The 16,310-nt window shown below is 38.5% G+C and overlaps 3 protein-coding genes across 6 annotated transcripts in view; 1 reads left to right on the plus strand and 2 right to left on the minus strand.

Annotated features, from left to right (window-relative positions):
• LOC122991808 (coiled-coil domain-containing protein 148-like) overlaps positions 1 to 8,795 on the plus strand; it is a 31,846-nt gene extending 23,051 nt beyond the window's left edge. For 3 of the 4 annotated variants that reach the window (XM_044365162.1, XM_044365160.1, XM_044365163.1), the window contains 6 exons: positions 132 to 272; positions 1,695 to 1,813; positions 3,645 to 3,762; positions 3,948 to 4,082; positions 6,274 to 6,453; positions 8,712 to 8,795. In XM_044365162.1, coding sequence (XP_044221097.1) covers positions 132 to 272; positions 1,695 to 1,813; positions 3,645 to 3,762; positions 3,948 to 4,082; positions 6,274 to 6,417 — 657 coding nt within the window. In that variant the 3' untranslated portion in view covers positions 6,418 to 6,453; positions 8,712 to 8,795. Of the gene's footprint in view, positions 1 to 131; positions 273 to 1,694; positions 1,814 to 3,644; positions 3,763 to 3,947; positions 4,083 to 6,273; positions 6,455 to 8,711 lie in introns of those variants that run through there. The other variant, XM_044365161.1, reaches the window with a different exon arrangement.
• Positions 6,743 to 9,994, minus strand: upp2 (uridine phosphorylase 2). Its single transcript, XM_044365164.1, has 7 exons — positions 9,501 to 9,994; positions 9,225 to 9,339; positions 8,970 to 9,128; positions 8,727 to 8,841; positions 8,182 to 8,391; positions 7,919 to 8,065; positions 6,743 to 7,622 (listed from the first exon to the last, which is right to left on the minus strand). Exons 1-7 carry the CDS (start codon positions 9,551 to 9,553, stop codon positions 7,480 to 7,482), a joined length of 942 nt encoding a protein of 313 aa, XP_044221099.1. The 5' UTR covers positions 9,554 to 9,994; the 3' UTR covers positions 6,743 to 7,479.
• A 227-nt stretch (positions 9,995 to 10,221) lies between these two features.
• LOC122991810 (uncharacterized protein C7orf57 homolog) lies at positions 10,222 to 15,044 on the minus strand. Its single transcript, XM_044365165.1, has 8 exons — positions 14,723 to 15,044; positions 14,392 to 14,438; positions 14,032 to 14,196; positions 13,831 to 13,927; positions 12,784 to 12,901; positions 12,367 to 12,443; positions 10,930 to 11,027; positions 10,222 to 10,593 (listed from the first exon to the last, which is right to left on the minus strand). The coding sequence occupies exons 1-8, from the start codon at positions 14,731 to 14,733 to the stop codon at positions 10,589 to 10,591; spliced, it is 618 nt and encodes a 205-aa protein (XP_044221100.1). The 5' UTR covers positions 14,734 to 15,044; the 3' UTR covers positions 10,222 to 10,588.
• Positions 15,045 to 16,310: the final 1,266 nt, after the last annotated feature.

Genomic DNA, 16,310 nt, shown 5'->3' on the forward strand with positions numbered 1-16,310 from the left:
GTTCATGCCACACTTTGGTGTTGGGGCTCAGCTGGTTATCTCCCTGTGAGTGATTCTTTCAAGACAGCTGATGATGGACAATAACCTGCTTTTTGTTGCTCTCTGGTGTGTATTTGCATGTGTGTTTGTAGCTGCAGCAGTGGCGGGCCCAGCAGGAGGAGGTGGCGAAGCTGGAGGCAGCTATAGCTGCCAGACAACAAGAGGAAGAGGAGGCAAAGTTAAAGAGGGAGCAGGAGAAAGAAGCCACCATCAGGTTACAGCAGAAAGAAAAAGTAAGGTCTTTCATCACACAGTAATGTGCCAGTTTCATCCTACAGCACTTGCCTTATGCATAAAGTTGCATACAGGTGTGCAAGAGTCCATTTCCTGGATTCTAAGATTTCTAAGTGTTATCAGGGAGAAATGGGTTACACACAAACTCTTGTCATAACATATGTTATGCACAATTATTGCGAAGTTGTATTTATAGATATAATAGTGCATGTGTGCACACTATGAGTATCAATATCCAAAATAGGTTTATTACATTGGATAGATTAAAAGATCTCCATCAACAGGTACATAACAGCATATATTCTCTTTAGGCTTAATAGATACACAGGTAGCTCCGCAAAAGATAATATTTTCTATCCTCTTCTTACAATATCCATATGTTGTTAGCATAAATCACTCATGTTTTCGCAACAGTATAATTTTTTACCTCGCTATCATAGAGCTTATCCACTTCAGATCCATGCAGCCATCTCAGAAAGGAGAGAACTTGTTAATCAAGCACTGGACTGTCCTCAGCAGGAAACATCTGCTATTTTAACAGAAAATATATGCTTGGTTAATGGAAGGGCTTTGCTGATAAGACCATGTCAAAGACTTCATGATCAATAACCCGGTTCGAGAAAATCTATAGAGTTAGATGGATATTTGTGGTAGGAAAATTCTCAAAAGTTAAGAGAGTAGCTGAGCTGGATCTCAGCACACAAATAGCAACAACTTCCTAGAAGAGAAAGAACTTGTCAAAAGCACTAATTATGAGTGGCGTGTCAACTCCTGTTAAGACCTTTTCATGTGAGACTCCTCACGGAAAACAATCTGATCAACCTGTGCACCCTTTTAAATAACTAGTTCACATAACATAAATTAAAAAATAGCATCGGAGGCTCCATAACCTTATTTCTGACACCACAGGGTTTTCAATATGCAGCAGCCATTCAATAAAAATACACAAACTTCTGCTTCAAGTTGCTTACCATTTGTGGCTACATTGTCTGAAGGATTTAACTGTGAGCACACGCGGAGATCAAATTGAAAGCATATGTTGTTACAGTTATATGGATATTTTGATTATTCAATTTAGTTAAAGTCCTCACAGGTACAACATCAGAATATGCGTGTGTATGTGTCTGACAACTCTCTCCTCAGGGGTCTGCAAGGAGAGCTTGGGAAACCTGAGACACTCTGATTAATGAGAGCATTTAGGCTGCATTGGATTCCATATAATTTAGCACAACAGTCTGCCAGACATTGAAATATCATCTCATTCTCTCTGTTTACACTTATCTGATTCCAACTTTGTCACAATCAATAGGACATGACGATCCTAAGAGTTCTGTGGGAGTCAGATTAGGGGGAGTGTGGCTACTGTTAACTTTTTGTCGTCATTCTTTCTAAAGTGATGTTCCCCTCCCCCCGCCCCCCAGGTCCGACAGTTTTATTTAAAGCAGCAGAAGAGAAGGGAGGTGTTGGAGCAGAGAGATCAGGAGAGACTCGCTAATCTAAGGAGCGACATGGAAGAACAGGCGAGGCGAGATAAAGAGAGGTGAGTGTTGCACTCTGGGACCTTGAGCTTTCATTCCTTAGTGCATCAACGTTGCTAAAAAGGAATCCTAAAATACCTTGTTTGCACATTAGCAGGCATGGTATTGACCACCGTGTTTATGGGCTTACAACCACTTACAAATACAGGTATATTAAAAATACATATTTATGTTTTTCTGTTGATATATCCAATATCAAACTTTATTCTTCTAATGTCACATAAATTCACTCATGGGTTTGAAATGTTTACATGTCCAGATCAGTTTACCAGTCATAGGGAGTAATATGTAGCCTGAGAAATATTTGTATAGAAACTAGGTTGAGAGTCTGAGGGAATAACCTTGACGTCACAGTGATGTCATCAGGGTTGTCTCAGCATGGGCTTGAAGACTACAAATTTATAACAGAAAGCTTGCGTCGCTAACTGGAGGTGTGGAGTTTAAAAGACACCAGGAAGAGAGGGCAAAAAAAAGCAAAAAGGTGCTTTTGGTTGCATTATGGGAAATGTAGGATCCAGAAGCGAAATGAAAGTCAGGACATCTCAGCCTCTGCTGCTTCGATTCTGACCAGTCTTTTTTAATCTGACTTCTCTTGAGATCCTCAACTTTATGGAAGTGCAACACAAATTTTCTGGAATATCCCTTTAACTGAAATAGACGTACATAAGACTAAGGGAGAGTGATGAAATACCGCATCTTGCCTCAAAATAGTTCCTGAATTGCATCAAACATCACAGACTGATGATGTAAAACAATGTATCTGAGGGTGAATTTTACCTTTCACCTTACATTGAAAGCACATTTGAAGGGGATCTTTTAACAGCCAGCATGAACTGGGGGAATGATTACAGTGAGGAAAACCTCTTTCAGTGTTCATATGGGCACCTGATTGTTGTTTTAAGACAGACTTGAAAAATTGTGAACCTACCCTTTAACATCTGTATTTTATGACTCCTGATTTACTCGACATGTGCACTTAAAGAGCAACTTAACATCAGCTAGAAATCTTGTTTGTGCTGACTTCCATTTGTCTAACTTGCTGCAGTGATGTCAAAGTGTACTCCAGGGTGTGTTGGTACATTGTGACATCATTGTTGGGTGTGGTTATAGCTGCAACAGAGACTGCACTCAATTTGGCCGTGTTGGCGTGCCACTTGTAAGGTGGCAGTGAGGGTAGGAAAACCTGGTTATTTGGAGTGCAGGCAGCATATAAAATGGCAGGTATAATGCTGAATCTATCAGTTGGTAACCACGCGGCAGCAGCAGATCGGGCTACTGTAGTAAACATTAATTTAATCTTTTCAGCTTTTAATTTAATTTAATTTAATTTGATTTGGATTCAAGCCATGTGAAATGCGTGTTCATTAGTCTACACATTTCATGATGCTGTTGATACATGTGGTATTTTGTTTACTTGCCACACAGAGCCTGCAAATTGCAATGAAGTGGAAACCACACCCAACTGACACAAATCAGCACTGTGCAAGGCAGAATTTGGAGGGCACCCCGAGCACTCAAACATCTCCTGTTTGGCATGGTTTAGCATAGCATTTCTCTGCGCTCTTCAGACCCTCACAGGGACTGGTGTTAATACCAGATAATGTTGTTGATTTCGGCTGTGAGAATGAACTCTGGCAGGAATGAGAATCGTGAGGTCTGAGGAGATAAAAACACATGATGGGAGAGGGAGCTGCACACAGGCAGCTCCATAAAACCCTCCACAGCCCGGAGGCCTGCTGTGTCAGGAGCGATTGGTAATGTTGGTCGTGGCATCGGAAGAGGAAGAGAAAGGCTGTTTAGGTCTGATGTCCTCACCCTCTGTGCTCCCCTTAGGGTGCGGTTTCGGGCAGATTTGTTGCAGCGGCGCATAGAGGAGAGAGAGGCAAGAGAGGCTGAGCAGCTGAGAGAAGAAGAAGAGAGGCAGAATCGTCTGGACGCTCTCAGAAAGCAGGTGGATCATTATCTGCTCTTCACTCTTTTAACCACACTGATTTTCTCTGTCAGTTGAAATGACCCACAAGGGAAAACCTGGACTCAGCCTTATCTGAGTTGAGGCATCACTGCCACCCTTTGGCAGCAAGTAAGAAAACAATTGTATGTTATCACTACATTACATGTTTTTCCCTATTATCTTAGGTTGGGGTAGTGGCAGAGGGAGACCCTGAGAGGATGATGGCAGATACAGAGGCTTGGAGGAGTCGACACTTGAATATAAAAGAGTTTGAGCTCCAAAAGCCCCTCTACAGTATAAACACATACACAGACACACAGGTGAGGCGTGATAACATCTACCCTCCAAGCACCTTTAACTTTTGTTTGTGTGATTACAAAACCTCTGCAGCTGCATGGTCATTTACCCCAAACTCTTTATCTATGCTCTAGATATTTAGAGCCTACAAGGCCTCTTTCTCAAGATTCCTTGATTAAATCCAGTTGTTTATGTTTTGTTTTATCTTGAGCAAGAGCAGAAATTTGGTTTTTACTTTGGCAGGGACATTTGTTTGACATTTGTTGGACTGCCAAAATAATTGTGTATGTGTACTTGCACTCTATTACTCTTTTCCCTTACATAGGCACATGTGCGCACACACGGACACACATAAAGAGTCTGACTCTGTATTTGCTGCCTGAAACCAGACTTGGATCATGATTTTTTTCACTGTTACATGTTATTTTATTAATAGACTACTTAACTATAAACCTGAGACCAAAATTAATATTTAAAAATAACATATCATAGACTGTCACAGTAAATATTACAATACAATAAATGTATAGAAACCTGTAGGTAACATGGATTTGGGTGACCAAACTCAAGAGTTTCATGACACAGTGATGCTCAAACCTCTTTTTAAACCATCTAAAACTTATATTTGTATTATTTTTCATTCAACTCCTGCAGCTCACCTGTCTGTACGTCTCTGTGCTACTCAGGCTGCTGCTGACAGGATTTTCATGATAAAATGATACCTGACAATCACAAACAAATCAGTTGGACAAACTGTGGCTAATTTAGCTTATGAATAATGTTCATGTCTTAATTACACATATGCAATAATAACTCTACTCTTGATCCACTCATGAAAAAGGGGAGAGATGGCGTTAAATAGTAAATATTTCTTCCAGTAATTTCAAAGATTAATGTTTGGATTGATTACAGAACATTCTTATTAACAAAGCTCAACTGTTACTGACACTTTGTTTCTTCTTTAAAAAGCACCAGTAATAAAGTTGTTTAATGAAACAGCATGTCTGAGCAACAGTCACAAATTAGCTCCTAACACCTAACGCCTGAAATTAAATATAATATCAAATGATCTTAGTTTTGTACAGCGAAGTCATTTTAAATTCTGTGACATTTGGAACATTTAAATTATAAATACTAAACACTTCAGATCTTCAGCCTCACTGACTCCACTACTGCTGCTGCTGCCGGGCTGCAGCTAGTCAACAATGCGTACAGCTTGAAGTTGAGGGTTGCCAGATCATTATGTCGAGTATGGTAAATGGACTGCATTTATATAGCGCCATTCTAGTCTTCCAACCATTCAAAGCGCTTTACACTACATGCCACATTCACCCACATATGCACATATTCATATGCTGATGGCAAAGGCTGCCATGCAAGGTGCCTGCTCATCAGGGGGACTTTCTAATCATTCACACACACTCACACACCGATGGCACAGCCTTCTGGAGCAATTCGGGGTTCAGTGTCTTGCCCAAGGACACTTCGACATGCAGACTGCAGGAACTGGGGATCGAACCACTGATCTTCCAATTAGTGGATGATCGGCTCTATCTAATGAGCCACAGCCGTCCCCCATATCCACCATATCACTCTTTATCATAATAGCACACTTTTTTTTGCAGAAAACACACAAACCTGGCAACTCTGCAGAGATCTTACCATTAACAATACGTGGAGTTAAAGCGGATTGTTTGAGATTGGTAAAAATATTGGAAGGGACAATCCAGCAACACCTTGATATTGGTAGGGACATGTCCTTACCATCCATACCCAAATCTATGCCCATGATTGTGGGTGAGAATGACCGGTGACCCGTGCAATGGTATAAATTATGCAAGCCAACTGGCTAGTCAAACAATGTTTGTCCTCATCATAGAGACCTTTACACAGCCTTGATCTATCTCAAGGCCACTTAGTCAATCAGTGTACTGAGAGTCTTGTGTGTGTGTGGGGGGGAAATTTTGTCATTGCTGTGGAAAACAGGTTAGTATTTGGTTATTGTATTACAGGCAATGACTAATGATTGTCAAACTGTGAAAATGTTCTTCCCCAAAACCAAACCATGAAGGATTAATGATTAATCTTGTTTCAAGTATGACCTGTAGTAAAACATAAAATCAAACAATTGTAACCTTTAGATGTGAGGCATAGTGTGAAACAGCAGGAAATGTATTATTTACTGCGGATGTTTTTTTAACATCTGTTTTCCAGATTGTGTCTGATCCAAGATTGCGGGTCGAGCAGGCTCTGCGGGAGGCTGGTCTGCAACACAGCCAGTACGCCAAAGAGGTTCTGTCTGTTATCAAGCCCCCCAAACCCCCTCGACGAGACACCAAATCCATACTCAAATTCTGACTGAGGTGTTGCTGGGGATCACACTGTCAAGTCCAAGTGAGCCTTGTTCTGGCATTGAGCATTATATGAATTATAAATAATACTTTTTTACTGAGCTGAATGTGTAACTGTCAGATTCACAGCTGGACAGTTACAACAGCGAGTCTGACTGACAAGGTACTTTTTCAGCTACAGTATTGACCACCAAATGACACAGTACGATCACTATTATTATTTTTTATTTTAGGTTTCATACTCTACAGCACTTCATGAGCAATAGGTATCGTACAGTGTCTCTGATTGATGATAAACATGTACCTCCAACAAATGAAAATGACCCCTCTTCACACTGATCAATATTTATTGACTTCTTATGTGAGGTTTACATTGCATAAACAAGCTTGTATGACAGAAACCACTAAATATAATATACATCTCTGAGTATTTAATAACACATTCATCACTGAAATACATTGTGAGATGGTCCATTCCATCTTTATGTATCATAAAGGAAAGGATTTGTATGTGCCTCTCATCTAACAACGGGAAAAACTAAAAGTCACTAAACAGATTGCAAACCTTCACTACTAGTGCACATTTCCTAACATGTTATGGAACTTGACTTTTATTCCAGTCATTCAAATGTTTAGTGGGTTTCTTAATCCTACAAACATCCCCTTAGGATGTTAGGAAATATTCTCTATATCTGTTAGCTTGATTATTATCTAGAAGTTCTGCACTTGGACAACGACAAAAACATAATCAATAGTTCCTCACTGTTGACAGACAAACTACCAGAGGTTGAAAAGTCAAATATTAAAATCAACATACAGAGCACATTATTTAGAAAATTATTATTACCATACATAGGTTGCAAACTATTAAATAGTAAAATATACAATACATACTTACATATACATGTGCAACATACATAATATTTTAGTTTCATCAAAGAAATCTTAACTTTTTAAATAAGTGTCTAATGCATATATCAACATGTTAAGTACAGTATATACACATATCAGTCAAAGCTATATACACTCATTTGGGAGGTCTGGGGTTGCAATAATAGGTGTTGAGGTCTCAGACAATCTGTCCCAGGCGTTTCTTGATAAAGTAGGACACCAGGACCTGAGGTCTCTGCTGGTACTCCACCAGAACATCATGAGGAGATGTGATCTGGTCTCCATCAAAGCGGTTCAGCAATGCTACACAGATCACAGCCGCTGTGGGGTAAAAAAGAGAATAACAGTCATTTAGTATTGTGTTTGAAATGTCCTTGTTCTTCATGTTGAAAGTCATTGGATCAAAGTCAGGTGAGTCAGTAGAAGTGAGAGACACACTATTTTCTACAACTTTTATCTTTAATGACTAATATTTAAGTAACTAATAAAATGAAGTAGACATTTACTCTCCAAAATGTATCTTTAATCATAAATATGGACATCAATAGGTTGCAAAACCATTAATGAGCTGCAGCACTATACAGAATATTCTGCATTATATAACATAAAAAAAATACCTTTGAGGCCACACACACGGCACATAGCAGCAAAGACGGTGGACTCCATTTCAATATTCCTCACTCCAGCTTCATAAGCTTTCCTTAGATACTCCAGTTTTTCTTCATGAGAGAAGGAGCACAGAGCGCCATCAAGTCGGCCTTGACCTAGAGAGAGCACAGCACAGGATGTTTCACTAACTGACCAATGGATTGAACCTGTTGAAGTTCTTGCCAGTACTGTAGGTGTCACAAACAACCTGAGCATGAGATGCTGTTCATACCTTCATAGAAATCATGGGTGCACATGGTGTTTCCGATCACTGTTGGAAAGTTTTGCAGCTCGGAGGAGTACTGCAGAAGCTCTTTGGCCACCCCTTCGTCCAGCTCAGTGCTGCGGGTGATAACTTTACCCAGAACCACCTGCTCAAACTGGGGCTGGAAGGCATAGTCCACCGCTTTATCCGTGATCACCACCGTCCCTGGAGCCAGACCTGGAGGCCACGGCAGATAGAAATTTTAAAACTATTAGTGAGGATAGAGGAGTCATTCAAGGAAAGCACCATTTGGAGAAGTTTTCCATCACTTTCTTTTTTGTAATTTATTTTTTATTGACAATCAGTATCAAGCAGACATTAACATGAGATGTATTCTAGATACTGTATGTTTACATCATACGCACAAATCTTAAAATAGTACTTTTCATAAGAAGAACACGCACAGAAAAAAAGACAGAAAAAACAGGGAGTGATTTCTTCTTTACAACATAATTATTGGTTTGTGAAAATATGGTTTTCCATCACTTTCAAAACAGGAAAAATGTTCTTACCAACTCCACCAGATGTTCCCAGGCGAAACAGGACCACATCACGGCATTGGGCATGGTGCAGCAGTTTGATGAGCTCATGCAGCATGATGGAGATTGAGGGAACACCCATACCGTGCTGAGATGGAAACAAGATCAGGATACAAATTATTTTCAAACAAGAGGAAAGGACTAATCTTTACACCAGTAATGTAATATTTGAAGTACTTGTCATTGTTCTGTTCAAACTGGTTATGGAATACTTACACTTATAGAGAGCACTGGTCCCACTTTGTACATGCAGTAGCGATCAGTTCCCTCACAGATATCTCTGATTTCCTCTGGGTTTCCAGGCAGTTCCAGCTCCTGGTGGATGAACTGGGCAAAGGCCTTCATTCGATTCGCGCTGCCACCAACACACACAAACTACAGGAAACAAAGAGAAAGAAAGAGAATTATATTCTGGTTTCTAGCATTTGTATGAGTTATTGTGTTTCTTTAATCTGGTTTTATTTCACAAACCTTAATATCTCCAAACATTTCTGGGAGGTTGTGAGTCTTGGTGCTCAAGCTGAAGTGGTAGAGAATATCTTCCTCCATGGTATCCAAGTAGGGATTTTTCACTTGGACTGGTTGTCTAAGAGCAATTTAGTGCAGCATATTAAAACATGGACTGAAGGCTAAAGTGAGCCCTAAATGTGTACTAAGTATATGCTCTGAATGAACTATCAAGCACAATGATGATAATTATGTCGAAGAAAAAGGCTTTTTTGAAGAGAAAGGTTCCAAAATACTTACTTGATATAATCTTTGTGATCATTCCCCATACAGTTCAGTAGAATTGGTGCCATGATTGCAGGAGACAAAGTGAAATCAAGTTGTAAAGTCTGTTCTTCAAATTCTAAATGCAGCTGTTTTTCGAATAAGAGTTATGTCTCACCGCAGAGCTGATATAGTGGTGACCTCTGACCTTGCCACTGATTGGTCCAAGAAAGAGGAGTCTTCGCTCTCACAAAAACATCCCCCAGCCTAAATAAACAGAGCAAGATCAATCAAATAGGAAATGATTGTCCCAATTCCACAGCGTCTGTAAACATTCATAAAGCAGACCATACCGGCGGCAACCAATAGAACTGATATGACGTAAACTGCTGTTTATGAGTTAACCTTTCCATAACATGAGCTGCTGTGTCTACCTAACGTTATGAAATACAGCATTTCCAAAGAACAGAAATTACCTCTAATGCTGGCATGTTAAAACAGAGCCAACATAATGAACAATCAACAGAAATGCGCATCAGTGTACAAGAGTCCTGCAAAAATCAACTAAATCAAATTATGCATTTTGTCATTTGAGCAATATTACGTTTCTATTGTGTCCCAGAAAATGGGGCAACATTTGCGTATTTGCTTACTATATTATGTAATAAATTATTTACATTCAAATTTCAGTCTGTGAGAGCAAATACCAATTTTGGTATAAAGTCGAAAGTAAAAAAGATTAATGATAAGATAAATGTTGAATCACTTTGAATTTATTTGAATTATCAAACATTCCTTACAATAAACTACCTTTTACAGAGTTACAGACACAGCAAAAAAACTTAACACAGGACTCAACTTGTGTCTTCCTTATTTAAGAAATACAGTTAACGTGGCACCGCTAACAGACACAATAAATATAAAAGGTCCTAACTTTAATTCAGTGAAACAGTTTCACACTTGAGGAACACATCTGAAATGACAACACAAGTGAAACTCAGTAACATTTGATGTGGCTCAGCATGACTGGATACAAGTAAATTGTTGTCAGAAAAGAGGATGACAGATAATCCTGTTGGAAACATTTAAAATGGTGCATCCTTGTCCCACACACTGGCAGTCTTCTAATCTGTTGACATAGAAAACACATTCACGTCATCACTATCACAACATTCATTAATAATATATAATGATATATAATAATAATAATGCAATATTTTTCATCCCTACATGGCATTGTCAAGAAGCATCATACATTTTTAATGGCTGAAACCTTTCATTTCATAATGGATTTTCATTTATTAAGTCACATAAAATCCACACACTGCTCACCAGCTTAGCTTCATTCCCTTTTATTATACTAGACATGGATTTTGAAAGCATAATGAAAAAGCAGTAAAAGAAATGATTTATCTAATTACCTAGTAGTAACTCAAAGTGCATTCAGAAACAGTGTGCCACTTACTTGACACAAAAGTGTCGACTGTTGGTTTGTTGTCATCTGCGTAACCAAAACTCAACAGCTTCGACATGTCGACGGGAGCTGGTTTCTTGTCAAATACTCTGCGTACAAATGTAACAGAAACACAGTTTCTGGGATCAAACAATGCTGCTTTTGTAGTTACAAATGTTATAATGTTTTGTCATCACCACGTATTGCCTTTCAGATTAACTCAGAGAGAGACTCGCTTTAAACACTGAATATGAGCCCAACACTGTATACTGAGACAAAATCTGGCAACTCATCATCAAACGATTCTTCAAACGAAGAGCACAGGAACATCAACTGTTCTTTACATTTGTCAGTTTTGTCCTCATCTTGTAACGAAGCACCAACTCTGCCTACAATAATTGTTTTTCTTTAAACAAAGCAATAATTATTTTTTTACTCAGTAAGTCACTCTTGTTTCGGGACATTTCTAGACTCTGTTCTATTGGCTCTCAAGTTAATATCTTCCAGCAAGACTATAACTGTAAACGAGATGATTTGTTCCGGAAGCAGGTGAAATCATTTCACCCCATCTGCCCTTTGTTTTGCTTGTTTTAACAAATATGACTTTAGGACTTAAATAACTTTTTTTGCAGTGGATCCTTTGTGTACTCACAATTATCATAACATCCGTGTCATAACCATACACGCTGTATGATCATAGTCTTTATGTTCTTGTCTCTGCAGTGTTGTATAAGAGATTATTTTCAGTTCTTGACAAGTCATTGACATTTTCCCAAAGCTACAGGGAACACACAGCACTGATACCGACAAGCTGTGAGCCAAAGCAAACAGTCAGGTGAACATCCAGAGACCATTACTCTGTGTGCTGTTTCGTTTGACCTGACTGCAGCCTGCCCATGAGCATTTCTGCTAAGTCACCACAACATGGAGACTAGAATGTACTAAAACTTCCCACTGAAATACACTAATGTTGAAATGTTGTTTCAGACTTGCTATTACTGAAATATTAATGAAATTATATAATGTTGAAACCCAAACAATCTGACAAAACACCTGTAGACTATGAAATTGCTCATAGTCAACATGCCAAACATCACATAAATAGGCCACTTAAGTACCGTTTTAATAACATTTATATGCATATTTAACTAAATTGCACATGAAAACTTACAATAATTATACTTTAGGTTAAGTATGTTTTGTATTGATACAACTGCTTTACAGTAATGACTCCTAAAACCATGTTTTCCTTTCATTCACTTAGTTTCAATTAAAAATGGCTGATATAGGCCGATTGAATAAGATCATTAAGATCATTAGTCTGTGAATACATTCTATTTTATGCTCTCTTTTGCTGAGAGTTGTAAAAGGTGGCGTTCTGAGACACCAGCCACCATCACTGAACATGATACAAAACAACAGCGCCATCTTGTGTAAACAGCAACTTACATCCTCTTGAATTTGCTGGTCTCATGATGACTGGGTGACTGCAAATTCTCCATCTGGTTGTTATGAACATTGTTGTTCTGCAGAACACAAAGTTACAGTGTGTGGTGGTTATTTTGTGAATATTAATAAAAACCAGGGTAACATAATCATAATCTCTTTTTTCATAGAATTTGGCAGTATCCTATTACTTTTACAGTTAATCATTGAGAAACATGGACCTTAAGCACAAAGTAGGTTTTCCAGAACAAGTAACAAATGAATGAAGTGTGCAACACTGCAGTTTCACTAACAACTTTTTTCTTTAAAAAAAAAAGGGTCAGAACAGTGTAAAGCAGCACAGAATATACAATAAATTGATACTGTGATGGCTCATGTGGCTAAATTACTTTCTAAATGTCCTGGCAATTCTCTGTTTACCTTCTCTTCGCCATTGCTGCTATCATCCCTCTCCCAAGCTGACATATTGTCAGTCCCAAAAGGTGGTTCCATGTGCTGAAAAGCTCCAGGGCTTTTCTTCTTTTCGATGGTAATTAGGCTGATGGAAAAACACAATATAGAGATATGAAATGTATCCGTCACCTACTGATAGCTGGAATACATAATGAAGAAAATGAAGAGAAATCTTTCTGTTATAATAGCGGATTATTACTGTTTATTTTTTCTATTTATTTCACAGGACTTTGAAAGCTTGTTACAGGTGCTTCAATTTCAAGTCTGTCATAAAACAACAGTCAGGTGACCATATGAACACTGAAAGAGGTTTTCCTCGCTGTAATCATTCCTCCTGTTCATACTGGCTGTTAAAATATCCCCTTCAAATGCGCTTTCAATGTAAGTGATGGGGGCCAAAATCCACAGTGTGTCAACAGTCATTTTGTGCAAAAATGCATTTAAAAGATTATCTGAAGCTTATATGATGTTTCAGCAGTCTGACCTAGTCATATCAAGTGGATATCTGCCACATTTACAGTCTTTTTTAGCATAAATATCCCTCTTTGTATTTCCTTGGACAGTGTTTCCCTGTTGAGCTGCAGTGGAAGTATTAAAGAGGGACTTTGGCACTAAAAAGATATCTTGATTTGAAGCTTCATATTAGCTTCAGATAAACTTTTTAATACATTTTTGCACAGCTGGAGGACTGTGGATTTTATCCACCATCACTTCAATCGTAAGTGTATTATGAAGGAATCTTCTAATGGTCTGTATGAACAGGGGCAATGATTATGGCAACAAAAACCTGTTTCAATGTTCATTTGGGAAACTAACTGTTTTTAAGACAGACTTGAAAAATTGTGAACTTGTCCTTTCAAGTAGCAGTACTGGCAGTGGTAGAATATTAGCAGTACAAGAAGCAAGTAATAATACTTGCAGCAGCAGATGTTAGTAATAGAGGTGGAAGTATTTTAATCATAAACTGTGGCAACTACTCAGTGTATATCCTAATATGTCACATGTTACAAGTACCTGGGTCCGCTGTTGTCTTCTGATGAGGTGCAGAACCAGTTTGGAGGTTTGTAGGAAATAGGTTGAGAAGTAAATGACTCCTCATGCCACAGGAGTCCTGTTCAACAAGGATGAATAAAAAAGACAAAAATAAATGTAGGCAAAAGGCATAATCGAGCCAGATGGATATGTGTAGGCACAAGGCAAACAGGATGGCTCTACCCTTGTGTCCTCCTTGTTTTGCAAGCTTGATATAGTCAGAATCACTGTCTAGGACTCCTCCTCTCCTCCCACGGGCCCTCTCCTCACAAACAGAGCTGACAGTTGGGGAAAGTCCTGGGATCTGGGAGATCTGGCCATTTATGCCATGGTACCCTGTTTTCATACCTGTAATGTTAAAACACAGACACACACACACACACACACAAGGTGAAGAAAGAAAAATATGCAATTTGTAATTATTGCTTTATATGAAAAACACCTGTAACGTAATATTTTGACCAATGTAGGGGTCAAAGTAGCAGCATCTTCCCAGCGTGAAAGAACCAACTAAACTAAGTTAATATGAACGGTTGTACTTGCCAGACTTTGTCGGTTGGAGATCGTTACTCATGAGAACTGGAGAAGGTCTAGTGGAAATGGAAACAAAACCCAGCACAATGTCAAATTCTCTGGCATTACCTTGTACGAGCGAGCATCGCCATTAGCTGTTAGGTTAACTGTTACTTCATGAACGTTGACATTAACGGTAACTTAGCTTAGCTAGCTGGCTGCCGTCAATTTGTCTAGCAAGCCTCAAGTTTAGCTCAACGAGTGGTTAGATGACGGCGCTAATTAGTCTCAGGAAAAACTTTAAAACGCAGCAATTACACAAAAGTTGTTATTTAACTACATTAAATAGTCTCTTACTTACTCTGAATACATTTTGGACGCGGAGAAAAACTGTTGTGTGCAAAGCGTTGACTGTTTGGAACTTGGGTCCACGTTGCCATGGAAACGGACTTTACAGTCTGGAGAGTGGCTGATGTTCTCTTACAATATGGAAAATACTGTGATTAACTGCCAGGTGCCCGTTGAAACTGTATAACGCGTCCTCAAAGATAGCTCAGGTTAAAAGTTTGATTTATGGTAGGTCGCTCGACACTTTTGATAAGTGCCGCTCGACAAAACTGATGTACTATCGACAGAAAAAAAAAGTTCAGCTCGACACTTTCAAGTAGCGCAACTGGAGAATTTTGTTATGTCGCGGACACCGTCATATTTTGTCGCGCAGTGTAATTGGGTAGTGTTGCTAACGTCGCCATGTAGGTTGTAGTTTTCGCTGAACTTCCTTATTGATATTTTGGTCTGTAGCCTTAGATAACCTGTAACGTCCATGTTTAATTAGTCCCTAAACTAGTTTAGTATGTAACTAAACAAACCGACTGGATGATAGCGCCTGGTTACCATGGAGACGACTGAAATCTTAATTATTAATTTGAATTAAAAACGTCGTGCGACTGTTTAATTTCTGTTGAGAGACACTTATCAAAAGTGTCAAGCGACCTACCATAAATCAGCTTTTAGTGTGTGGTGGTGTGTAAAATTTATTTTTATTTTAATGTTATGATCACAATGGGTACGTTTTTTATTCACAAATGTCGTTTTTCAAAGACATTACCATTATTTTCTCAATGATTTCGAAACAAAAAGAACATATTATGTAGGGTGAATTAGAGTAATGTGGAACAGTTTTTGCAATTGGCACTTCAGCAATATATTTCGATATGAAGCCAATAATTTTATCCCCGCCCAATACCATTCTGAAATCCCTAGGGTGTTTTCCAATCATATCATATAAGAGAAAGAAGATATCACATTTGGAGAAGGAATGGCAAATATAAAAATGTTTCTTGTGCAAAATTGTCCCAGGTTATGAGCCTTTTCTAAAGTGGGACAGTTCAGGCTAAAAAGTGGGACACTCATTGTGAGGCTGAAAAATCTATGCTGAAAGGTCTAAATCACCTTAATTCACACAATGAATGTACAGTAACAATAATCCTTAACATTAAATTACTTAGACTAATCAATTATGGTTATATCTCTAGTCTATATTCTATTTTTAGTTATCCTATTTATTTTTTATATTTGAGTTAAGTCTATTTAGCTATTGTATATAATTTAGCCTTTAATTGTCTATGTTTCTTTTACCTACCTCATTGTTTTTATATTTTAATCTATGTCGAGTGGCTGCTGTAACACTTTAATTTCCCTTTGGGATTATTAAAGTACTCTATCTATCTATCTATCTATCTATCTATCTATCTATCTATCTATCCATCCATCCATCCATCCATCCATCCATCTAAATTCTTGAAATGTTACTGACATTTCAAGATTGCCCGGCCCCAATCTATGGCATCACATGTGCGATTTCAATAACATGACACCCCAGCAGTCCTATTCATTAGCATTTGTTAGAAGAGGAGATAGATGCATTTGAGCTTAGGTGTCCCACATTA

The sequence above is a fragment of the Thunnus albacares genome, chromosome 11 (genome assembly GCF_914725855.1).
Source record: "Thunnus albacares chromosome 11, fThuAlb1.1, whole genome shotgun sequence".
Classification (NCBI taxonomy): Eukaryota; Metazoa; Chordata; class Actinopteri; order Scombriformes; family Scombridae; genus Thunnus; species Thunnus albacares.